Here is a 20,408-nt window from a genome sequence, read left to right as displayed (position 1 = left end):
TTATACCCCGCCCTTCCCGGTTCAAAAACCGGGCTCAGGGCAGCTAACAACAAATTAAAAACACTTAATTATAAAATCAGCATAAAATACAGTATAAAAACATGAATAACAATAAAATTCAAAAATCAGTTTAGGGGAAATAAGCATTAGATAATCCCCAGGGTTAGCTGGCTGAATTGGTCCTACGGGCCAGCGAGGAGACCAGGGGAGAATTAGCTTGGGGTCTCAGAGCAGGTCATCTTCATAAAAGGGGAAGGGGAGGGAAGGGAAGTAAAAGATCAGGCTGAATTCAAATTAAAGGCCAGGCGGAATAGCTCTGTCTTACAGGCCCGACGGAAGGAGGTTAAATCCTAGCAGGTTTTCTCCTTTGAGGTTGTTCTTTTGGCACAGCTGACTAGCACCAGCAGGGAAATGGGCGCAGTAATGTCCTCTGAGCTGGCCTTTGCAGTTCCCTTGCCGCCCCTCTGAAAGATAACTTGTCTCCTGTCCTCGTAATGTGCAGCTCTTGGAACTCTTTGCTGTGCAAAAGGCACTTGGAAGCCAGTCCCCACCCCCCAAATCTGATCAGGGCATGTTTATTAGTGCTGTCTGCTAATAGCAGCAATGGAGACAAGAAGGAGCTCCTGAACCCAGAAGCTGCTGTCACCTGCTGATGCTAAAGACTCCTTCCTTCTGTCCTCCTCAGGCCACCCCGCGGTTAATGGAGCCATATTACTTCGTGGAAGTCCAAGCCCCTGCGGATTGCGTCTCTGCAGTATACACGGTCCTGGCCAGGCGCAGGTGAGTGGCAGCCATGTTGGTTAACTGCTTAGTTTCTGTGTTGCTTTAGGTTCGAAATGCTCCCCTTTAGCTTGTTCTCGGAGATCTGTTGCCTGCCGACATTTGGTGGAAATTCAGCTGTTGAAATGTATAGTCCGAAATACATTGGTACCTCGGGTTAAGAACTTAATTCGTTCTGGAGGTCCGTTCTTAACCTGAAACTGTTCTTAACCTGAAGCACCACTTTAGCTAATGGGGCCTCCCGCTGCTGCTGCCGCCGGAGCACGATTTCTGTTCTCATCCTGAAGCAAAGTTCTTAACCCGAGGTACTATTTCTGGGTTAGTGGAGTCTGTAACCTGAAGCGTCTGTAACCCGAGGTACCACTGTAACAGTAGGAAAGCGGTTGGGTGTCCTTTTCTTGTCTGCATGAAGGAAGAGGAGATGGGACTGCTGTTTTTTTTGGTTTCCTCCACAATAGCTCATTCTGACCTGAGTACCAGTTACTGGGATCAAATGGAATGATTGTCTCCACCATGCCTTGCTTGTAACCTTTCCTGGGCATCTGATGCTGGAGACAGGGTGTTGGGCTGGTCTGCCTCAGATGTTTACATTCCTATTCTTTCTCCCCCAGAAATCCCAAACATCCCATTTCAGTTCTGTGTTTTACTACACGTGTTGTTACTGCATAGCTCTGCTTGTGAGTCTTTCCTATTTGCCCACTTCTCTGCTGAAACTTGCCAGCTTCCTTTGTCCCCCGCTGGGGCAAGTCTCCTGAGTTGGGATTGGGGCATTTTGGCAAGCAATCAAGGGGGAAACTAATGTCTTTTTTTTCTTTTGCAGAGGCCACGTGACCCAAGATGCACCAATCCCAGGTTCCCCTCTGTACACCATCAAAGCCTTCATCCCAGCTATTGACTCCTTTGGGTTTGAGACAGACCTCAGGACACACACCCAGGGACAAGCATTCTCACTGTCTGTCTTCCACCACTGGCAAGTAAGTGGTGCAGGGGCTTATTGGTAGATAGCAAAGGAAGAGGCCGGTGCTCCAAGTCTCGTTTTTGCATTCAGATTCCCAGGCTGCCAAGTTCTTTAATTCATAGGCAGGTTCTCCCCTGTTTGAGCAGCGGGAAGTCCACCTAACTTGAACTGTGTGCTCCTTGCACCCCATATTCTTTGTCAAGAGAAGGTGAATTCTGGGAGTGAAAGGGGCAAGCAGAATATAAAATGAAAGAAAGGTATAAAGAGGTGTGGGATATAGCTATTAATGATAAATGAACATGTGCCATTAAGGTAGGACGGGGAATATGCAGGCGAAATTATTTTGAGGAGATACGGAAGGCATTTGTAGAATTTGCACTGTTGAAACGGAAAGGCGTCAAACCATAGCAAGAGGTGTTGAAATTTTGGGAGAGTGGATAGTTACAATGGAATGGTTGTGGGGTGCACATTTTTATTCTTATTTATGATTATTACTTTGTAAAAAAGAAATTAAGGATGTAAAAAGAAAAATTGAATTCTATATCCTGCTTTATATAAATTGGCACATTTGCTTCTGTACATTCTGCTTTTTTGCAGCAATTTATTCCACTTAAGGGAGGGGGGTAAAAAAGTGCTGTGCAGCACTGAAGTCCTTACCTCCTTATCTCTGTGGCTAGGGGAAGGTTCTTTGCAACCTGCCCCACTGCTTTTCTCCTGCCTCTTTTGTCCTTGTGAAGATGTCGGCAGCAGTGGAAGAGTGTGATGCTTCCTGGGCTGCAAATATTTCAAACCTTGTGTCGTCATAACCCCTCTGGACAGGCCTCTCCTGCTTCCTTCTGTCTTTCTCCATTCCTGTGATCCATATAAATAGCTGGTTGATCCCCTTTTTAGTAAGGCCCTTTTTTAGATGTAAAACAGTAAGAGGTTGCGAGGCTGTAGTGTGATGTATGATGTGGAGAATGCTGTTCAGAGTGGGGGGGGGGTGTATCCTGTACTAAGACTTTTCTGGTCCCTTCCAGGTCTGTAAGTCTATTAAAATGACTTTGGTGATGCTCTGGAAGCCTTCCAAGATTTCCACTTAACGTGCCGTGTGAATCATGGATATTTGTGGATTCTCTGTGCACCTAGGAATCCAAGATACTTAAAATTCCTTAACACATACTGCATGCCCCTTACATTTCAGATTGTGCCTGGTGACCCCTTGGACAAGAGCATTGTGATTCGACCTCTGGAGCCCCAGCCAGCCCCACATCTGGCCAGAGAGTTTATGATCAAAACCAGGCGCAGGAAGGTAAGTCTTATGGTTAGGGTTTGCCTCCTCTGGCCTCTGCAGCTCTTGCCCTGCAATGAAGCATAAACACACACACACACCTCCTCTTGCTTCCAGTCTAATGCTTTGACATCCTATTCTCCCTCAGGGGCTAAGTGAGGACGTGAGCATCAGCAAGTTCTTCGACGATCCTATGTTGCTGGAGCTGGCCAAACAGGATGTGGTGCTGAACTACCCCATGTGATCAGGCCGCCCCACCCCTACTGGGCAGCAGCATTTTCCCAGGCAAGACTCCAGTATCATCCTCCTTGCCATGTTAACTTCCTGTGTGTAAGACATTGCTGTGTGTCTTTCAGGGCTGCAGTCCTGCTGCCAAAGCAGCTGTTTGCCACAGAAGTTTTGTGTTGTCAAGGCAGGCTCCCTGCCATGTTGTGAACAAACTCCACTGATCCTTCTGCCTTCTCTTGGCCAGACTTCAGATTTACCAAGTATGTCTTGTGCATCCCCATAAACCTGCCTCTGTGAGGAGAACTCGGTCTCTTGGGAGATTTGATCCTTGAGTCATCTTAGCTTCCCACAGTGATCCTCTTTTCCCTAATAAAAGCAGCTTTTTATTTTTGTTTCCAAAACATTTCTGCACGCTGTGCTCATCCATCCGCCTCCCAAGCAGCACTGGCAGAGCTGATCAAATATTTTTGGGGATTGTAGCCTTTCCCAGTCAGACTGAATTGTGACTTCATGCTCTTCCCCCTATGGAGAGGTGATTCCTTGCCAACCAGTTCCTGTTTGGATGGCGAACAGGGGCAAGAACCCACCCCAAACACTTGGCTATTTAAAATTCTTCAAGTAAGCATGTGCTGCCATCCCTGTACAAGCTTCGGCAGAGACCTCCTCCTTTCGGTGAAGCTGCCAGCATTCTGAAGCTTGATTTTGTCCATTTGATTGGGTGTTTGGCATGGAGGGGGGCCAGGAGTGTACAGAGAATAAATATTTTTTACTTAATTGTAATAGGTGACGATAAAACCATTCTGGTCTACTTCTTGGTTCTTCTCTGTGCCGGTTGGTGTGAGTGAATGAGTGAGATCTACTGCACATGTGTTGTCTGCTCTCTCTCCTTTTCCTGCCCCACCCCAAGCTTCCCTGGAAATCCCACATGTCCACTTCAAAGTGTTTTGACCCGCTTCTTGAGTTTTGTTAGCAATCTCTTCCAAATGAGAAGAATTTGCAGAGGCCTTCTGCTGAGTCAGCCTTCCTAGCCCAGCACATGCAGGTCTCACTATCCCAGTGGTGTCCAAACTTTTTTCAAAGAGGGACAGATTTGATGAAGTGAAGGACCGTGAGGGCTGACCAAAGTTATCCTTTTTTTTAGGATTGAAGTTGTTGAACTTTTTGTATGATTTTACCCCAAGAAATGGGACGTGGGTGGTGCTGTGGGTTAAACCACAGAGCCTAGGTCGGCGGTTCAAATCCCCGTGACAGGGTGAGCTCCTGCTGCTCGGTCCCTGCTCCTGCCAACCTAGCAGTTCAGCACGTCAAAGTGCAAGTAGATAAATAGGTACCACTCTGGCGGGAAGGTAAACGGCGTTTCTGTGCCCTACTCTGGTTCGCCAGAAGCTGCTTGGTCATGCTGGCCACATGACCCGGAAGCTTTATGCTGGTTCCCTCAGCCAGTAAAGCAAGATGAGCGCCCCAACCCCAGAGTCGGCCATGGCTGGACCTAATGGTCAGCGTCCCTTTACCTTTACCCCAAGAAATAAACTGCCCCAGGATTGAGCCAACCAGATTAGGCCCCCGAAACTGGCTTTGGGCATGCCTGCACTATCCAAATGAAAATTATACAAAAATTCACTTATCCAAACAATGAGGAATTAGTATCCAAGCCTCATTATACAAACCATAGATTCAGTGGTACTGGACCCGCACATAGTAATGTAAACAAATAAGCAGCCTTAAACAAGTCTTATTTTATTGTGTTTTGCTTGTTTGTCACCAGACACCATGGTGAGCAGGAAGGATCAGAAAAATAAGAGAGGATTTTTCCTTCCTTGTTTGCTTTTTGCAAGGTTTCAGAGGAGTTTTTTCATCATTTGGGGGTCAAAATTCTGTGGCTGGGAACGCATTGGAAAATTTTCCATAGGAAGCCATGGAAATTGTTGGCTCATTATGCAAACGCTCACCTGACAAATGATTTCCTGAGAACGTGTCGCGTTCGGATGGCAAGACTTGCGTATACAGTGATACCTCGGGTTAAGTAGTTAATTCGTTCCGGAGATCCGTTCTTAACCTGAAACTGTTCTTAACCTGAAGCACCACTTTAGCTAATGGGGCCTCCTGCTGCTGCCACTGCGCCACCGCTGCACAATTTCTGTTCTCATCCTGAAGCAAAGTTCTTAACCTGAAGCACTATTTCTGGGTTAGCAGAGTCTGTAACCTGAAGCATATGTAACCCGAAGTACCACTGTACTGTCTGCTCTGAATAACAGCAGCTCCCCAGGCCCTGCTTTTAACTCGGAAGTTAGGGGTGAGCCTTGAGATGACACCAGCAAATTGTTCAGGGTGGCAGGAACAAAAAAGGATGGTTGCCAGGAGCTCCGAAAGGATCTCTTCAAACTGGGTGAATGGGAAGTGAAATGGCAAATGTAATTCAATGTAAGCAAATGTAAAGTCATGCACATTCAGGAAGAAACCCTACTTCACATAAATGCTTATGGGATCTGGGCTGATCATGGACTATCCAGGAGAAAAATCTTCCTTTGTGTAATGGGTCGCTTGATGGAAATGACGCAATTGTGGAGCTGCTGTGAGAGATCTGAATTCCGTGTTATGGATAGTGAGGAAAGGGATTGGAAATAAAACTGCAAAATACCATAATGCTACGATACAAATTGTGGTGTGACCACACTTGAAAGTTCTGGTTACTATACCTCTAATTGGATATTGTAAAAGTGATAAAGGTTTATAAAAGGACAACCACAATAAGGGGGTTGGAACAGCAGCTTCCCTTTGAGGAATTAATAATAATAATAATTTATATGTCACCAATCTGACTAGGTTGCTTCCAGCAAATTATAAAACCACAGTAAAACATCACACATTAAGAACTGCCTTCAGATGACTTCTAAAAATCAGGCAGTTGTTTATTTCCTTGACATCTGATGGGAGGGCATTCCGCAGGGCAGGGGCCGCTACGGAGAAGGCCCTCTGCCTGGTACCCTGTAACCTCACTTCTCGCAGTGAGGGAACCGCCAGAAGGCCCTCAGCACTGGACCTCAGTGTCCTGGCTGGACGATGGGGGTAAAAGATTACACCATTTGGCACTTAAAAGTTTAGAAGGAAAGGGAAGTAAAGCAGGAAATGGATGTATAAAAATCAATACAAAAGTGGACAGGGCAGGGAGCAGATATTCCTGCCTCTTAAAATACTTGAATACTCCCTCCCCCTGCCCCATGCAATTCTTTTCATTTCTACCATACAGCAAAAAAAGTCTACTTCTGTTTCTGTGGCATTTCACTAGTTGGGTGTAGATTTATATTCCTCCATGTCTCAGCTGTATAAAAGCACTTAGCCAGCCCTGTCATCTTCTATTAATTTTCCCTACTCTTGGAATATCACATTTCCAGAAGGTCTGCTGAAAATATTGGTCTGTCTACAAATGTACACATGCAGAAATATATCAATGTCCAAAGAAATGTTTATTCGAATGAATAATGGCATTGTAAGCCATCTTACCAAATATGTGCATTTTAATGCCTTTTCAAGCAAGGTAATTTTTAAATTGTATTTAAAATAGTGACATTGGATGTTAATATTGCCCTTAATACATATACAGGACAGAGCTGCTATAAAATGTGCTTAGGTGCTTAGGTGCAGAGGTAATTTTTAAAAAATGGAAATTACACAGCAGACACTTCACAAAAGCAGTTCAGTTTGCATTAAAATGGGGATTATTTTTTGCAGCCAGAGTCAAGCGAATCTTCACTTGTTAGTGTGAATTTCCTTTTTATGCACACCCGTGCTGGAGTCGCGTGCTTTATTATGAATTAGATTTTGTAGCATTTGGAGAGGGTTTGTTTTGCCTCTTTAGAAACTGCAGGGTAGGGACTTCAGTGTGATGAAAGATGGCAATTGTCACACTTAGAATGCAAGAAGGGGGACATGGCTTCAGGAGAAGCAGACTGGGCAACTGTTATCCTCTCCTTGGGCAAAGGGAGGCGTTAGCTACTCGATAATCCCTCGAGGGTCTTTTGCAGTCCTCTGTTTCCACAAGGATTCCCTTTCACTTCTCAAAACTTTAAAAATATATGCATGTACATCAGGAATTTAGGGGAACATATATAAGCTGTATCAGTAAGTAGCTGAGGCTGCAGGGGACTTCTTTCTCTTGCTAGAGCAAACCACATGATCTCGCAGCCCTGCTGGAGTTGCCGCCGGGGTATTCAGATCCATTCAGGGAGAAGGGACAAACCAATGCCTCATCTATTTTTGTTTGGGGAAGTGGTCTTTGTACATGCTGTAGACAGCGCCTAGGAGAGAGAGCAAAAGAGTTGGCGCAGAGGAGACAATTGGAATACGGCCTGTAGAGAAAACAGATTTTTGTCTCCAACATGGAAGTTGGCTTGGTGCTGCTTTTGCTAGTCAGGAGGGGCAAGGAATTATGCAAAGCAGCAAATGGCCGCCCCTTTCTACCCTCGCAAGCCTTGCAGGGCGATTGGATGGCTCGCTTATTCCCTCCTGGCATTTCTGACTCCTTTTCAAACTGAGCTTTCCAGCTCTAATGGCTAGAGAAACGTTTTCTAAATGCTGGAAGTCTCGGCATTCTTTATCCGGCGCAATATTGCCCCGTGCAGTCTTGGGCCCGATTGCAGAATTGCCTTAACAAAATGTTCTTGGTCGGAATCGAACCTGGCTTCTGCTCCTCTGGCTTTCAAGGAAAACAGCAAATCTTTTCTACAAGTTATTTTCTGTTTTGTGGGCGGCCTGCTGCAGTATCTCCTTACTCTCTGCTGTTTTGTAATTCTCTTTTTTTAAAAAAAAAATTAAAACACATTTATTCAAAAGTGACAATATAGCTTTGCCCACTGCCATAATATCACAGAATGACACTCCAATCCTCAGTTCCTCATCACTGTCCAGTTGGCTCGCCAGATACCCTCAATAGGAACCCAACTGCCAATCTCTGATTTACTAGACATTTTCAATTCAGACTCGTTGGGCTTTCACGGTACAGGAAGTGCCGCTTCCAAACCTAGATGAGTGAAGCTTAATTAATCTTGACCACTGAGGGTACAGTACACTGAACTGTCCTTGGAGGGGCACTTTCCCCACAGAGGCAAAGAACTGCACCCCTCTCCCAAGACCAGTGTGGAAGATAAAGTTTAGTTTGCATGTTCAGCAAACTGACTTGGATGCTCTATCTGTGGCAGGGAGTCACGCTGGGCCATTTGCACACTGAGGAATGATGTTTATGTGAACCAAAGGGTTAAAGGCTCAGCGCCCCCTCCCGCCCCCCGGGATAATCATTCCAGAAGACCTGGTACCCATGCAAGACCTTGCCCTCTGGCAGTCATTGCAGCTGCAAAATCAGGTCCTCTCCTGCTCCCACGCCCAGTGCTTAACGCCTCCCTTCTCTTCATCCCCGCCTTACCAAGTGTTATGGCTCCAACCACACAGGCCTGGGCAGCTACCCGAGTGTGAATCAGGTGGACAGACATCTTCATATTCCCCCTTGCCTTCAGCCGGTAAATTCCGTAGGCTGCCACAACCACAAACCCCATCATGCCTGCAAGGTCAAAGAAGCCATAGAACCATATCTCTGAAGAAGTCCCTGTGCAAGTCCAGTAGCCTGTCCCACCTCCTTCGGGTAAGGCACTTTCTATACTGCCTATACCTAAAGACCTATACCTTCCAACCTAGCAGTTCGAAAGCACATCAAAGTGCAAGTAGATAAATAGGTACTGCTCTGGCGGGAAGGTAAACAGTGTTTCCGTGCGCTGCTCTGGTTCGCCAGAAGCAGCTTAGTCATGCTGGCCACATGACCCGGAAGCTGTACGCCGGCTCCCTCGGCCGATAAAGCGAGGTGAGCGTCGCAACCCCTGAGTCGGCCACAACTGGACCTAATGGTCAAGGATCCCTTTACCTTTATACTGCCTATACTAACTCTGATCCTCAACCTCCTTTTCCTTATGGGGTATCTTTGGGAGAAGAAAAGCTTAAGGAGTAGATAAGGTAAAGGTAAAGGACCTCTGGATGGTTAAGTCCATCGCTTTCACGCCAAGGGAGCCGGCGTTTGTCCACAGACAGTTTTCCAGCTCATGTGGCCAGCATGACTAAACCTCTACTGGCACACGGAGGACCGTGACAAGTGCCAGAGCACACCAAAACACCATTTACCTTCCCACCACAGTGGTACCTATTTATCTACTTGCACTGGTGTGCTTTCGAACTGCCAGATTGGCAGGAGCTAGGACAGAGCTCACCCCGTCACAGGGATTTGAACCGCTGACCTTCTGATCAGTAAGCCCAAGAGGCTCAGTAGTTTAGACCACAGCGCCAGCCACTGTACTGCCTTAACTCTGATCCTCAACCTCCTTTTCCTTACGTGGTATCTTTGGGAGAAGAAAAGGCTAAGGAGTAAACCCTACACAGATCCAGAGCAGAGTCCCGATGGCGACATGCATGCCTCTTTCTAGCAACTCCTGCAGCCAAGCTGGTGCCAAACGTATTGCTCTGCTTTCCTTTGGAGCATATCAGTGAAGTCTTGTTGTCTCAGCAGTCCAGGACCTCCATACACCCTACCCAGGCTTGGGCCCTAGGGAGGTCACTTCAGTGCTGCTAATGCAGCAGTTTGGCTTCTTCCTTAGAGGCACACTCCATTGTCTCTCGAGACAGACAAATGGCAGCATATACTGCCAGTAGACGGGATGCGGGTGGTGCTGTGGGTTAAACCATAGAGCCTAGAGCTTGCTGATCAGAAGGTCGGCGGTTCAAATCCCCGCGACGGGGTGAGCTCCCGTTGCTCGGTCCCTGCTCCTGCCAACCTAGCAGTTCGAAAGCACGTCAAAGTGCAAGTAGATAAAGAGGTACCGCTCCGGCGGGAAGGTAAACGGTGTTTCCGTGCACTGCTCTGGTTCGCCAGAAGCTGCTTAGTCATGCTGGCCACATGACCCGGAAGCTGGCTCCCTCAGCCAATAAAGTAAGATGAGCGCCACAACCCCAGAGTCGTCCACGACTGGACCTAATGGTCAGGGGTCCCTTTACCCTTTACTGCCATCGGCAGGACTGATACTTGTCCAAACTCCAAGGAAGAAAGCATCTGACCCTCCTTTTAAGCAGCCTATTGCAATACTAGGCTCGTTCCCCACTTAGGAGACTCACCCGAATAATTTCTTTATTGCCTATGTGTTGAATGGTTGCATATAACACCAATAAGAAATGAGCTTGAATCTAATGCTCAATGTAGTTTTAGATGTCGGGCTATTCACATCTTTGCGTGGATTGTTTCTCCCTTTGCTGGGAGCACTGTAAACAATTAAAATATTTGCAGGCTGTTTATCCATGATTTTTGGTGAAGATAGAACTGTGTCCAGCTCTCCCCCCCCTTTTTTCTTTTTTGTGTCATTCAGTTTCAGAGAAAAAGTTTTTTGGGGGGTTGGGGTCAAGGCTGTTTGCCAGAGACAGCAAAGAGCAACAGCAAATATGCTTTGAAAGCAACCGAAAGAATGCAGTGGCAAAGGATGTACTTTGCAATAATAATAATACAGTAGTAATAATATAATAATAGTTTATTATTTATGCCCCGCCCATCTGGCTGGGTTTCCCCAGCCACTCTGGGTGGCTTCCAACAGAATATTAAAATACAATAGTCTATTAAACATTAAAAGCTTCCCTAAACAGGACTGCCTTCAGATGTCTTCTAAAAGTCTGGTAGTTATTTTTCTCTTCGACATCTGGTGGGAAGGCGTTCCACAGGGTGGGTGCCACTACCGAGAAGGCCCTCTGCCTGGTTCCCTGTAACTTGGCTTCTCGCAGCGAGGGAACCGCCAGAAGGCCCTCAGAGCTGGACCTCAGTGTCCGGGCAGAACGATGGGGGTGGAGACGCTCCTTCAGACGCTTTGTAGGCAGAAGGTCTTAGGATTCAGCTGAGGCAGCTAAAGGCTTCCAGTCTTGGAAGATCATAGGCAGGAGCGAAACTAGGCTTTATTTCCCCCGGGTCAAAGACCCAGTTTGGCACCCCCCATCTGCATTTACGCGTGCACACAGGCTGGGAACTTCAATGGCACCCCTCTCGAGGCTCCACCAGGGCAAAAGAACCTAGCTATCTCCCCTCATAGCTACAGCACTGTCAGTAGGCAATGTTGGGTTAGATCAGGGCTGAGGAACATCTGGCTCCCCAGATGCCAGCTTGCCTCAGCCACCATAGCCAATGATCAGGAGTTGTGCATGCACAGGGAGGGCCACAGATCTCCCACCACTAGGCTGAATAGACCAACAGTTTGTAAAAAGCAGTTTCATATGTTCAAAAGGCCACATTTCCCACACGGCACACCTGTAGTCCCATTAAAAGACCCCGGTTGGATCAGACCAGAATTCCAGACCCTCCAAGTGTCCCTATCTTCTTGGATTTGCAGAAGCCATCCCAGTTTCTGATTTGATCCCAGAACATCCTGCTTTTCCTTAGGACGTCCCTGTTTTCATCAGAGTAATGGGTTATAGAGTTATGTGACCCCCACCCCCAAGCCAAGGAGATAAGTAAACAGCCTCAGCCCAGTATACTTGAAGGAGCATCTCCACCCCCATTGTTCAGCCCGGACATTGAGGTCCAGCTCTGAGGGTCTTCCGACGGTTCCCTCCCTGTGAGAAGTGAGGTTATAGGGAACCAGGCAGACTGCCTGACTTTTAGGAGACAACTGAAGGCAGCCCTGTTTAGGGAAGTTTTTAATGTTTGATGTTTTATCGTGTTTTAAATATTTTGTTGGGAGCCGCACAGAGTGACTGGGGAAACCCAGCCAGATAGGCAGGGTATTAATAATAATAATAATAATTTATTATTATTAGCTATACAGCCTTTAGAAGACATCTGAAGGCAGCCCTGTATAGAGAGGTTTTTTAATGTTTAATGTTTTATTGTTTTTGTATATATTTCATATATATTGGAAGCCACCTAGAATGGCTGGGGCAATCTAGTTAGATGGGTGGGGTATTATTACTATTATTTATTGAATAGGTAAAGGTAAAGGGACCCCTGACCATAAGGTCCAGTCGTGGCCAACTCTGGGGTTGCGGCGCTCATCTCGCTTTATTGGCCGAGGGAGCCGGCGTACAGCTTCCAGGTCATGTGGCCAGCATGACTAAGCCGCTTCTGGCAAACCAGAGCAGCACACGGAAATGCCGTTTTACCTTCCCACCGGAGCGGTACCTATTTATCTACTTGCGCTTTGACATGCTTTCGAACTGCTAGGTTGGCAGGAGCAGGGACCGAGCAATGGGAGCTCACCCCGTCGCGGGGATTCTGATCGGCAAGTCCTAGGCTCTGTGGTTTAACCCACAGCTTCACCCGCGTCCCTATTTATTGACTAGGACGTCCCTATTTTCATCAAAGAAATGTTGGAGGGTGTGGAATCCCATCTAGTCTAACTTCCTGTTTCACAGTGGCCAACCAGATGTCTCTTGAGAAGACCAGAATCAAGACCCGATTGTAGCAGCAACAGTCTCTGCTTGTGATCCCCAGCAACTATCAGAATATAGCCATCATGGCTGGTAGCTCTATCCTTAAAAGAATAATTTGTATATTACTCTTTTAAAGTTTCCCCCTCCCACTCCACCCCTCTTTGATGCCTTACATAGATTTGAGTCGTAGACGTGAGTCTTCAGACCACATTTGGTTCCCTGCCTTTCTTGACCAGTGGGAACATCCTTGGTTCTTCCCCCTCTGCAGTTGAGCTAAGAGACGATCACGCACAGATTCCTACAGAGAGGCACTTCAGGCTCCCCAAACTTACCAGCTGGCACCAGAGGGCTGTTCCGTGCCTTTTGAAAGAGTTTGGCACTAACCGTGGTTTCATTTTCTGGAATCCAGCTGTCCTTGTCAGTTGACATTGAGCGCTGTAGAAATCAATTTCAAAGATACAGAACCGAAGAGAAAAATTACTACCTAATCTTTGTCAAATTTCACTGTAAAGATCCTTGCGTCGTCCTCATTTCATTCGTAGGCCACCTTTCCACAGTTAAAGCATAGTTAAGGTGTACATAACATAACAAAAGTAGTCCTAAACAATGAATAAAGTGCATGAAAAACTTCGCAACCAAACTTAACAATTTCCACATACGTCATAATAAGATTAAAAAATGAAGATACAAAAATTGGTATCAATAACAGCAACAAAATACCCAAACAAAACCCATTAAGGTACTTCCACAACAGGCAGGAAACTGATGTTTGGTCCAAATGGAGTATACACCCCCCCATAGGAGCCAACTTCTAGGGGCCGAGGGAACTTCAGCCCCCCAATAAAATATTTGAGGGAGCTGGGGCCCCCAAAAAATGATGGGCATTGCCATTCAAATGGTGTATGTGCACTGCATCGTGTGATCGATTATGTGGGACGGGGGCTTACCTGAAACCCCCCCTGCAATATTTTCAAGTTGGCACCCCTGCAACCCTAATTGCTATAAAGAACTCAATGTTTGTATAAGCATCTCTTGGAACAAGCCACATGAAGTCTGCTTAATATCTGCTAGGACTCAAAAATAATCTGAACTATCCCAGGCATGGATGAGCTGGAAAATTGAAACGGACTAAGACTGGGAAAAGGGTGGGAGCTTCCACTGGCAGCCAGGAACATCTCTTATGTTGGAATATTGAAAAGCTATCAACAGATCCTCAAGCTGAGGCTCCAATACTTTGGCCACCTCATGAGAAGAGAAGACACCCTGGAAAAGACCCTGATGTTGGGAAAGATGGAGGGCACAAGGAGAAGGGGACAATAGAGGACGAGATGGTTGGACAGTGTTCTCAAAGCTACCAGCATGAGTTTGACCAAACTGTGGGAGGCAGCAGAAGACAGGAGTGCCTGGCGTGCTCTGGTCCATGGGGTCACGAAGAGTAGGACACAACTAAACAACTGAACAACAACAACAGAACTACCCAAAAGAATGGTAAGCTCCAATATAGGACTGCACACACACTGGTGTTTCCAGATCTTATCCAATTGTGTCCTCGTGTCAAGGGCTCCAGTTAGGCAGCCCCTTGTGCATTACCATCAAGAGAGAACGGTGCTGCCAAAACAGAGGAAGCATGCCATCTAAAAAAGAGGACACCATTTTGCATGTGCTAAGCAGATAGATAGATAGATGCCAATTTAGAAATAATTGTTGTTGTTTAGTTGTTTAGTCATGTCCGACTCTTCGTGACCCCATGGACCAGAGCACGCCAGGCACTCCAGTCTTCCACTGCCTCCTGCAGTTTGGTCAAACTCATATTAGTAGCTTCAAGAACACTATCCAACCATCTCGTCCTCTGTCGTCCCCTTCTCCTTGTGCCCTCCATCTTTCCCAACATCAGGGTCTTTTCCAGGGAGTCTTCTCTTCTCATGAGGTGGCCCAAGTATGGGAGCCCCAGCTTCATGATCTGTCCTTCCAGTGAGCACTCAGGGCTGATTTCCTGAAGAATGGATAGGTTTGATCTTCTTGCTGTCCATGGGACTCTCAAGAGTCTCCTCCAGCACCACAATTCAAAAGCATCAATTCTTCGGCGATCAGCCTTCTTTATGGTCCAGCTCTCACTTCCATTGGAAATAATTACCATGATTTAAATATAAATAGAATCCCACTCACCACGATGCAGAAGACTTCTGGATGGTCTGATGTGCAGGTGTGAACAACTGATGGGCAAGTTCAGAACCCCAACTTGTCCTAGGTTTAAAAAAGCAAAAACAAAAAAACTTTAAAGTGGACACAGTCTGGGGAGCCCTTCAAAGGCCGGGACTATGAAGTTGGGCACATAGCCAGCCTAGCTCCCCTGGAGACTCACCTGCTTCCTTAAAGTCACCGGCCTGTTTGATGGGTTGCTGCCTTGTCGGCTGCTACGGAGAGATCTCCCCAAAGTCTTTTGGAAATACGGTTGTTTTGACAAGGGCTGCTTGGGTCTCTTCCCATCCTCTCACTTTAAGGTTACAACAAAGTCCCCACACTAGCTGTTTCCTTGATGTTTAAGTAAAGAGATGGGGAGATGGCTGACAGCTTGCTATCTGCTTGCTTGCTCCTTAACCCTTACTCTGCCCATTGTCCTCCACAGCAAAGCTCAGTTGGTTAGTGTGTAGTGCTGATAACTCCAAGGTTCAATCCCATAAGGGACAGCTGCATATTCCTGCACTGCAAGGGGTTGGGCTAGCAGTTCTCAACGTGTGGGTCCCCAGATGTTGTTGGACTACAACTCCCATCATCCCTGAGCTCTGGCCTTGCTAGCTAGGGGTGATGGGAGTTGCAGTTCAACATCTGGGGACCCACAGGTTGGGAAAGGCTGGGCTGGATGATCCTTGGAGTCCCTTCCAACTCTATGAAACACGTTTTTTCTCTAAATTAAAAGTGTAAAGCATTCCAGGCAATAGAGAGAGAAAACATACTGTTTCACTTGATCCAGGGCACAGCAGAAGCTATTTGCAATGCGGGAAATGTGAAATTATAATCTGCTCATCACTCTGATATGATAAACCAGCCTCTTACGTCTGAGATCAGGGAGAGTTCCAGGTTTGGGGAAGGATATGGAGTCAATCAGTGTGATATCCAGACAGGCATAGAGCCCCAAATGTTTCATTTTAGAAGTTCACTGACAAACTCACAAAAAGGCAAGCAAGAAATAGCAGCAACCTTATCTTCCACCCTGTATTCAATATATTCCGTACGTAAGCTTAGAGGAGGGACTTGCTGAAAGCAGATCCACATACCTTTTCTGGGAATATTACTTTGGAAAACACTCCGTAATTGCACATGGCTGAGATGAACATGCTCTGACCCACCCAGAAACTGCTGCAGCTTTTAATGAGTGAATGCAGGGAAACAGTTAATGCAGAGTTTGTCGCAACATGCACACAAGCCATCCTCCATTCATCTTCCCAATCCATTTCATAAAAATAAATGTGAAAAGATTAAGTAAAGATAGCATATATATTTATTATAGAAAAAGACTCACACTGTGTTGTCCACTCTTGCTTCCTTGCTTGCTTGCTGTCTCTCTGGCAAGAACACAAAACAAATATTACAGAAAACAAAGAATTCCTCAAAGTAGAAAACAATCCCTGCTGCTTCTCTGGTTACCGGAACATGCTGTTAAGTTATGAGGAGATCTTGCCTTCAAGGAAACAGTTCTGAGCATGCTCAAGGTGCTGGGCTGCTCTTCAAGGCTTCCAAGTACAGTGGTACCTCAGGTTAAGTACAGTACTTAATTCATTCCGGAGGTCCGTACTTAACCTGAAACTGTTTTTAACCTGAAGCACCACTTTAGCTAATGGGGCCGCCTGCTGCCGCCGTGCCAGTGGAGCACGATTTCTGTTCTCATCCTGAAGCAAAGTTCTTTACCTGAAGCACTATTTCTGGGTTAGCGGAGTCTGTAACCTGAAGTGTATGTAACCTGAAGCATATGTAACCTGAGGTACCACTGTATAGAGTTGATTAGGAAGCACTGTAATGCTTCCTAATCTGATATGTTGGCTGCTGTATAGCCCTCAAAAGAAATAGGGAGCCTTTCCAGCAGAGGCTGAAAATCTGAGAGACCTCCTAATATTCAATAATCCAAATATCCTAATGTCAGTCACATGGTTTTTCTGCCCAAATAACACATAGGCAAAGGTAAAGGGACCCCTGACCATTAGGTCCAGTTGTGACCGACTCTGGGGTTGTGGTGCTCATCTCGCTTTATTGGCCAAGGGAGTCGGCGTACAGCTTCCGGGTCATGTGGCCAGCAGGACTAAGCCGCTTCTGGCGAACCAGAGCAGCGCACAGAAACGCCATTTACCTTCCCGCTGCAGTGATACCTATTTATCTACTTGTACTGGTGTGCTTTCGAACTGCTAGGTTGGCAGGAGAAGGGACCGAGCAACGGGAGCTCACCCCGTCGCGGGGATTCGAACCGCCGACCTTCTGATCGGCAAGTCCTAGGCTCTGTGGTTTAACCCACCGCGCCACCTGTGTCCCTAAATAACACATAGGAAGGGCCTATTTGCCATTGCTAAGGTTAGTTTTGTCTGAGTGATGCAGAGAGCTGGTTGGAGCTAAGTGAACTATACATCCTTTAGAAGACATCTGAAGGCAGCCCCTATATAGGAAAGTTTTTTAATATTTAATATTTTATTATATTTTTATATGTTCTGGAAGCTACCCAGGGTGGCCTGGCCAACTGAGTCAGATGTGCTGAGTACAAACAATTAATAATAATAATAATAATAATAATAATAATAATAATGGGGACGCGGGTGGCGCTGTGGGTTAAAGCCTCAGCGCCTAGGACTTGCCAATCAAAAGGTCGGCGGTTCGAATCCCTGCGGCGGGGTGCGCTCCCGTCGCTCGGTCCCAGCGCCTGCCAACCTAGCAGTTCGAAAGCACCCTCGGGTGCAAGTAGATAAATAGGGACCGCTTAATAGCGGGAAGGTAAATGGCGTTCCGTGTGCTGCGCTGGCTCGCCAGATGCAGCTTGTCACGCTGGCCACGTGACCCGGAAGTGTCTGCGGACAGCGCTGGCTCTCGGCCTATAGAGTGAGATGAGCGCACAACCCTAGAGTCTGGCAAGACTGGCCCGTACGGGCAGGGGTACCTTTACCTTTACCTTAATAATAATAATAATAATAATAATAATAATAATAATACTGTAGGCCAGGAAATTAAATTCATGGAAGTGTAAAATATGCATGGGGCAGGAAAGAATGTGTGGCTTTGAGATTTTGGGGAGGTAATCCTTTGTTAAAAATTGCTTGATAATTTTCATAATGAGCGCTGTACCCTAGTGGAAAAGCCTCTACCGGTTGCAGTAACCAAGTATTGTTTTATGAAGACGCGTTAGTTCAGTCCTGCTTAAATTGAGGCTGCAATAAACATCCCAGTTTCTCAAAATCATAATGCAATTTATTAGTCAATGGTAAATATGAGCTAAAAAAATATTGATCTACATTTAACATAGTGTTAAGGTGAACATTCCAGGATTTCTCCTTGTGCAATGGAACGTTTCCTACCCCCCTCCTCCCCACACGTACTGCCTAAACCTGCTATGGACGTTCCCTTTATAGAGAAGGGAAAGGCTCATCTTCTACCTCCAGCCAATTCCTTGCAATTTACTCCGAATGTGAAGGAAGCCCTTGCTCAGGACGCCATGTTACCCAAATTTCACCTCTGCTAAAATCTTGAGTTTGGAACCTTATCCCTTTTCTTATTTTAGCAGCCAAGTCTTTCCTCTTGGAAACACGGCAAATCTTCATTGATTAAAGGACGGTGCGATAAGAGAGGGAAGTTTGGACGATGTCTGGATCCAGCGATAGGAAGCCCTTCTCTGAGGGCCTGTGACTCATGAATGAAGACCCAAAGGCCGGATTATCTGGTACACCATGACTCTCTGCACATGCTCCATCAGGTGACTAATGCTGGGGCCTTTCCTGGGCTTGTACCCATAGGAGGCAACTCCTAGGGGCTGAAGTCCCTTGGCCCCCCCAATAAAATATCTGAGGGAGCTGGGGGCCCCAAAGTTAATTGGCATTGCCATTCAAATAGTATGTGTGCGTTGTATCATGTGATCGATTACCGTATTTTTCGCTCTATAACATGCACCCGACCATAACACGCACGTAGTTTTTAGAGGAGGAAAATCCATAGGCATGCCACCCGTAGGCATTCCCTCCATAACACGCACAGACATTTCCCCTTACTTTCTAGGAGGAAAAAAGTGAGTGTTATGGTGCAAAAAATACGGTATGTGGGGCGGGGCTTACAACCCCCCCCCCCAATTTTTTTTTTTTATTTGAGTTTGCATCCCTGCTTATACCTCATTTATGGAACTCCCTCCTGATCCATTTGGCACCTTCTTCATTTTCCCTTGTGTACCAAATGCACGTGCTAAAATGGCTGGTTTGGCTTCTGTGTTAATATGCATGGTATAATTGCATGGTATAATGCAGGTGGCACTGTGGTCTAAACCACTGAGCCTCTTGGGCTTGCCAATCAGAAGGTCGACGGTTCGAATCCCTGTGACGAGGTGAGCTCCCTTTCCTCGGTCACTGCTCCTGCCAACCTAGCAGTTCAAAAGCACACCAGCGCAAGTAGATAAATAGGTACCGCTGCGGCAGGAAGGTAAATGGCGTTTCCATGTGCTCTGGTTTCCATCACGGGAGCCAGTTTGGTGTAGTGGTTAAGAGTGGTAGACTCGTAATCTGGTGAACCAGGTTTGCGTCTCTGCTCCTCCACATGCAGCTGCTTTGTGACTGTTATGTACTGAGTTGAATAGGATCCAAATTGCAGCAGTCTGATTGGGCCTAGAACAATAAGATTCAGAATGCAGCAGTCTGATTGGGCCTAGAACAATAGGATCCAGAATGCAGCAGTCTGATTGGTCCGCAACAGCCACCCAATCCAACTCCAGGTGGAAGTGAATCCGCAACCTGATTGGCCTACAGGAGAATCCCGGAATTAGCCAATCTCGTGGGGCCCATTGTGTAAATAATGTATATAAAGCAGACATTTCGGGGGAACTTCCATTCCTCACTACTATGAGCTGAATAAAGAGCATGAAATCCACACTCGACATTGGGCTAGGCACACTTCTCTGAAATCTCTCAGCCCCACTCACCTCACAGAGTGTTTGTTGTCGGGAAGGAAGGGAAAGGAGATTGTTAGCCACTTTGAGACTCCTTAGGCTAGTGATAAAGTGGGGTATCAAATCCAAACTCCTCTTCTTCCATTGCGCCAGAAACGGTTTAGCCATGCTGGCCACATGAGCCAGAAAGCTGTCTGCGAACAAACGCTGGCTCCCTCGGCCTGAAAGCGAGATGAGCGCCAGAACTCCATAGTCGCCTTTGACCGGACTCAACCATCCAGGGGTCCTTTACCTTTACCTTAATTGCTGATATGATTTCTGTAGTTTATTGCTCTGTCTGGTGTCTTTTGAAATTGCCCTGAGTTTTGTTTATCAGCTGCTCTGACGCATTTCCATTACTCCTGGTGATTCTTTCCCCTATTTGTTGTTTTGATCTCTGTTTATCCACCTGGAATGCTACCTTATAGAAATGTGGCATAAAAGCATTTTAAATAATGGCGTGGCGTGACCGGAAGCAGATTCCTCAACCAAGCGCTAGCTCATTTATGCCCCTCCTTGTTTTCGAATCGCCGGTATAGCTTGTAGCATTCTGTGCATTGCAGATCGCAGGT

General features: G+C 46.5%; 2 protein-coding genes across 3 annotated transcripts in view; one reads left to right on the top strand and one right to left on the bottom strand.

Moving 5' to 3' along the window:
* EFTUD2 (elongation factor Tu GTP binding domain containing 2) overlaps window positions 1-4,031 on the top strand; it is a 28,655-nt gene extending 24,624 nt beyond the window's left edge. The window contains exons 25-28 of the mRNA XM_083582621.1: window positions 686-780; window positions 1,601-1,754; window positions 2,922-3,029; window positions 3,157-4,031. Of these exons, the coding sequence (XP_083438747.1) occupies window positions 686-780; window positions 1,601-1,754; window positions 2,922-3,029; window positions 3,157-3,252 (453 nt within the window). The 3' untranslated portion in view covers window positions 3,253-4,031. The remainder of the gene's footprint in view (window positions 1-685; window positions 781-1,600; window positions 1,755-2,921; window positions 3,030-3,156) is intronic.
* A 2,650-nt stretch (window positions 4,032-6,681) lies between these two features.
* On the bottom strand, window positions 6,682-16,392 carry HIGD1B (HIG1 hypoxia inducible domain family member 1B). 2 transcript variants are annotated; one of them, XM_083583747.1, is made up of 5 exons: window positions 16,195-16,392; window positions 14,841-14,918; window positions 13,007-13,109; window positions 8,653-8,787; window positions 6,682-7,531 (listed from the first exon to the last, which is right to left on the bottom strand). In XM_083583747.1, the coding sequence occupies exons 3-5, from the start codon at window positions 13,101-13,103 to the stop codon at window positions 7,485-7,487; spliced, it is 279 nt and encodes a 92-aa protein (XP_083439873.1). In that variant the 5' UTR covers window positions 13,104-13,109; window positions 14,841-14,918; window positions 16,195-16,392; the 3' UTR covers window positions 6,682-7,484. The 2 variants fall into 2 exon arrangements, with proteins under 2 accessions (XP_083439873.1, XP_083439872.1); XM_083583746.1 differs by lacking the exon at window positions 16,195-16,392 and adding an exon at window positions 15,037-15,207.
* Between the last annotated feature and the right edge of the window lie 4,016 nt (window positions 16,393-20,408).

This window comes from Podarcis filfolensis, assembly GCF_964270895.1.
Source record: "Podarcis filfolensis genome assembly, chromosome: 13".
Lineage (NCBI taxonomy): Eukaryota > Metazoa > Chordata > Lepidosauria > Squamata > Lacertidae > Podarcis > Podarcis filfolensis.
Note: the sequence above shows the minus strand (reverse complement) of the source record. Positions and strands in the feature narration are given on the sequence as shown.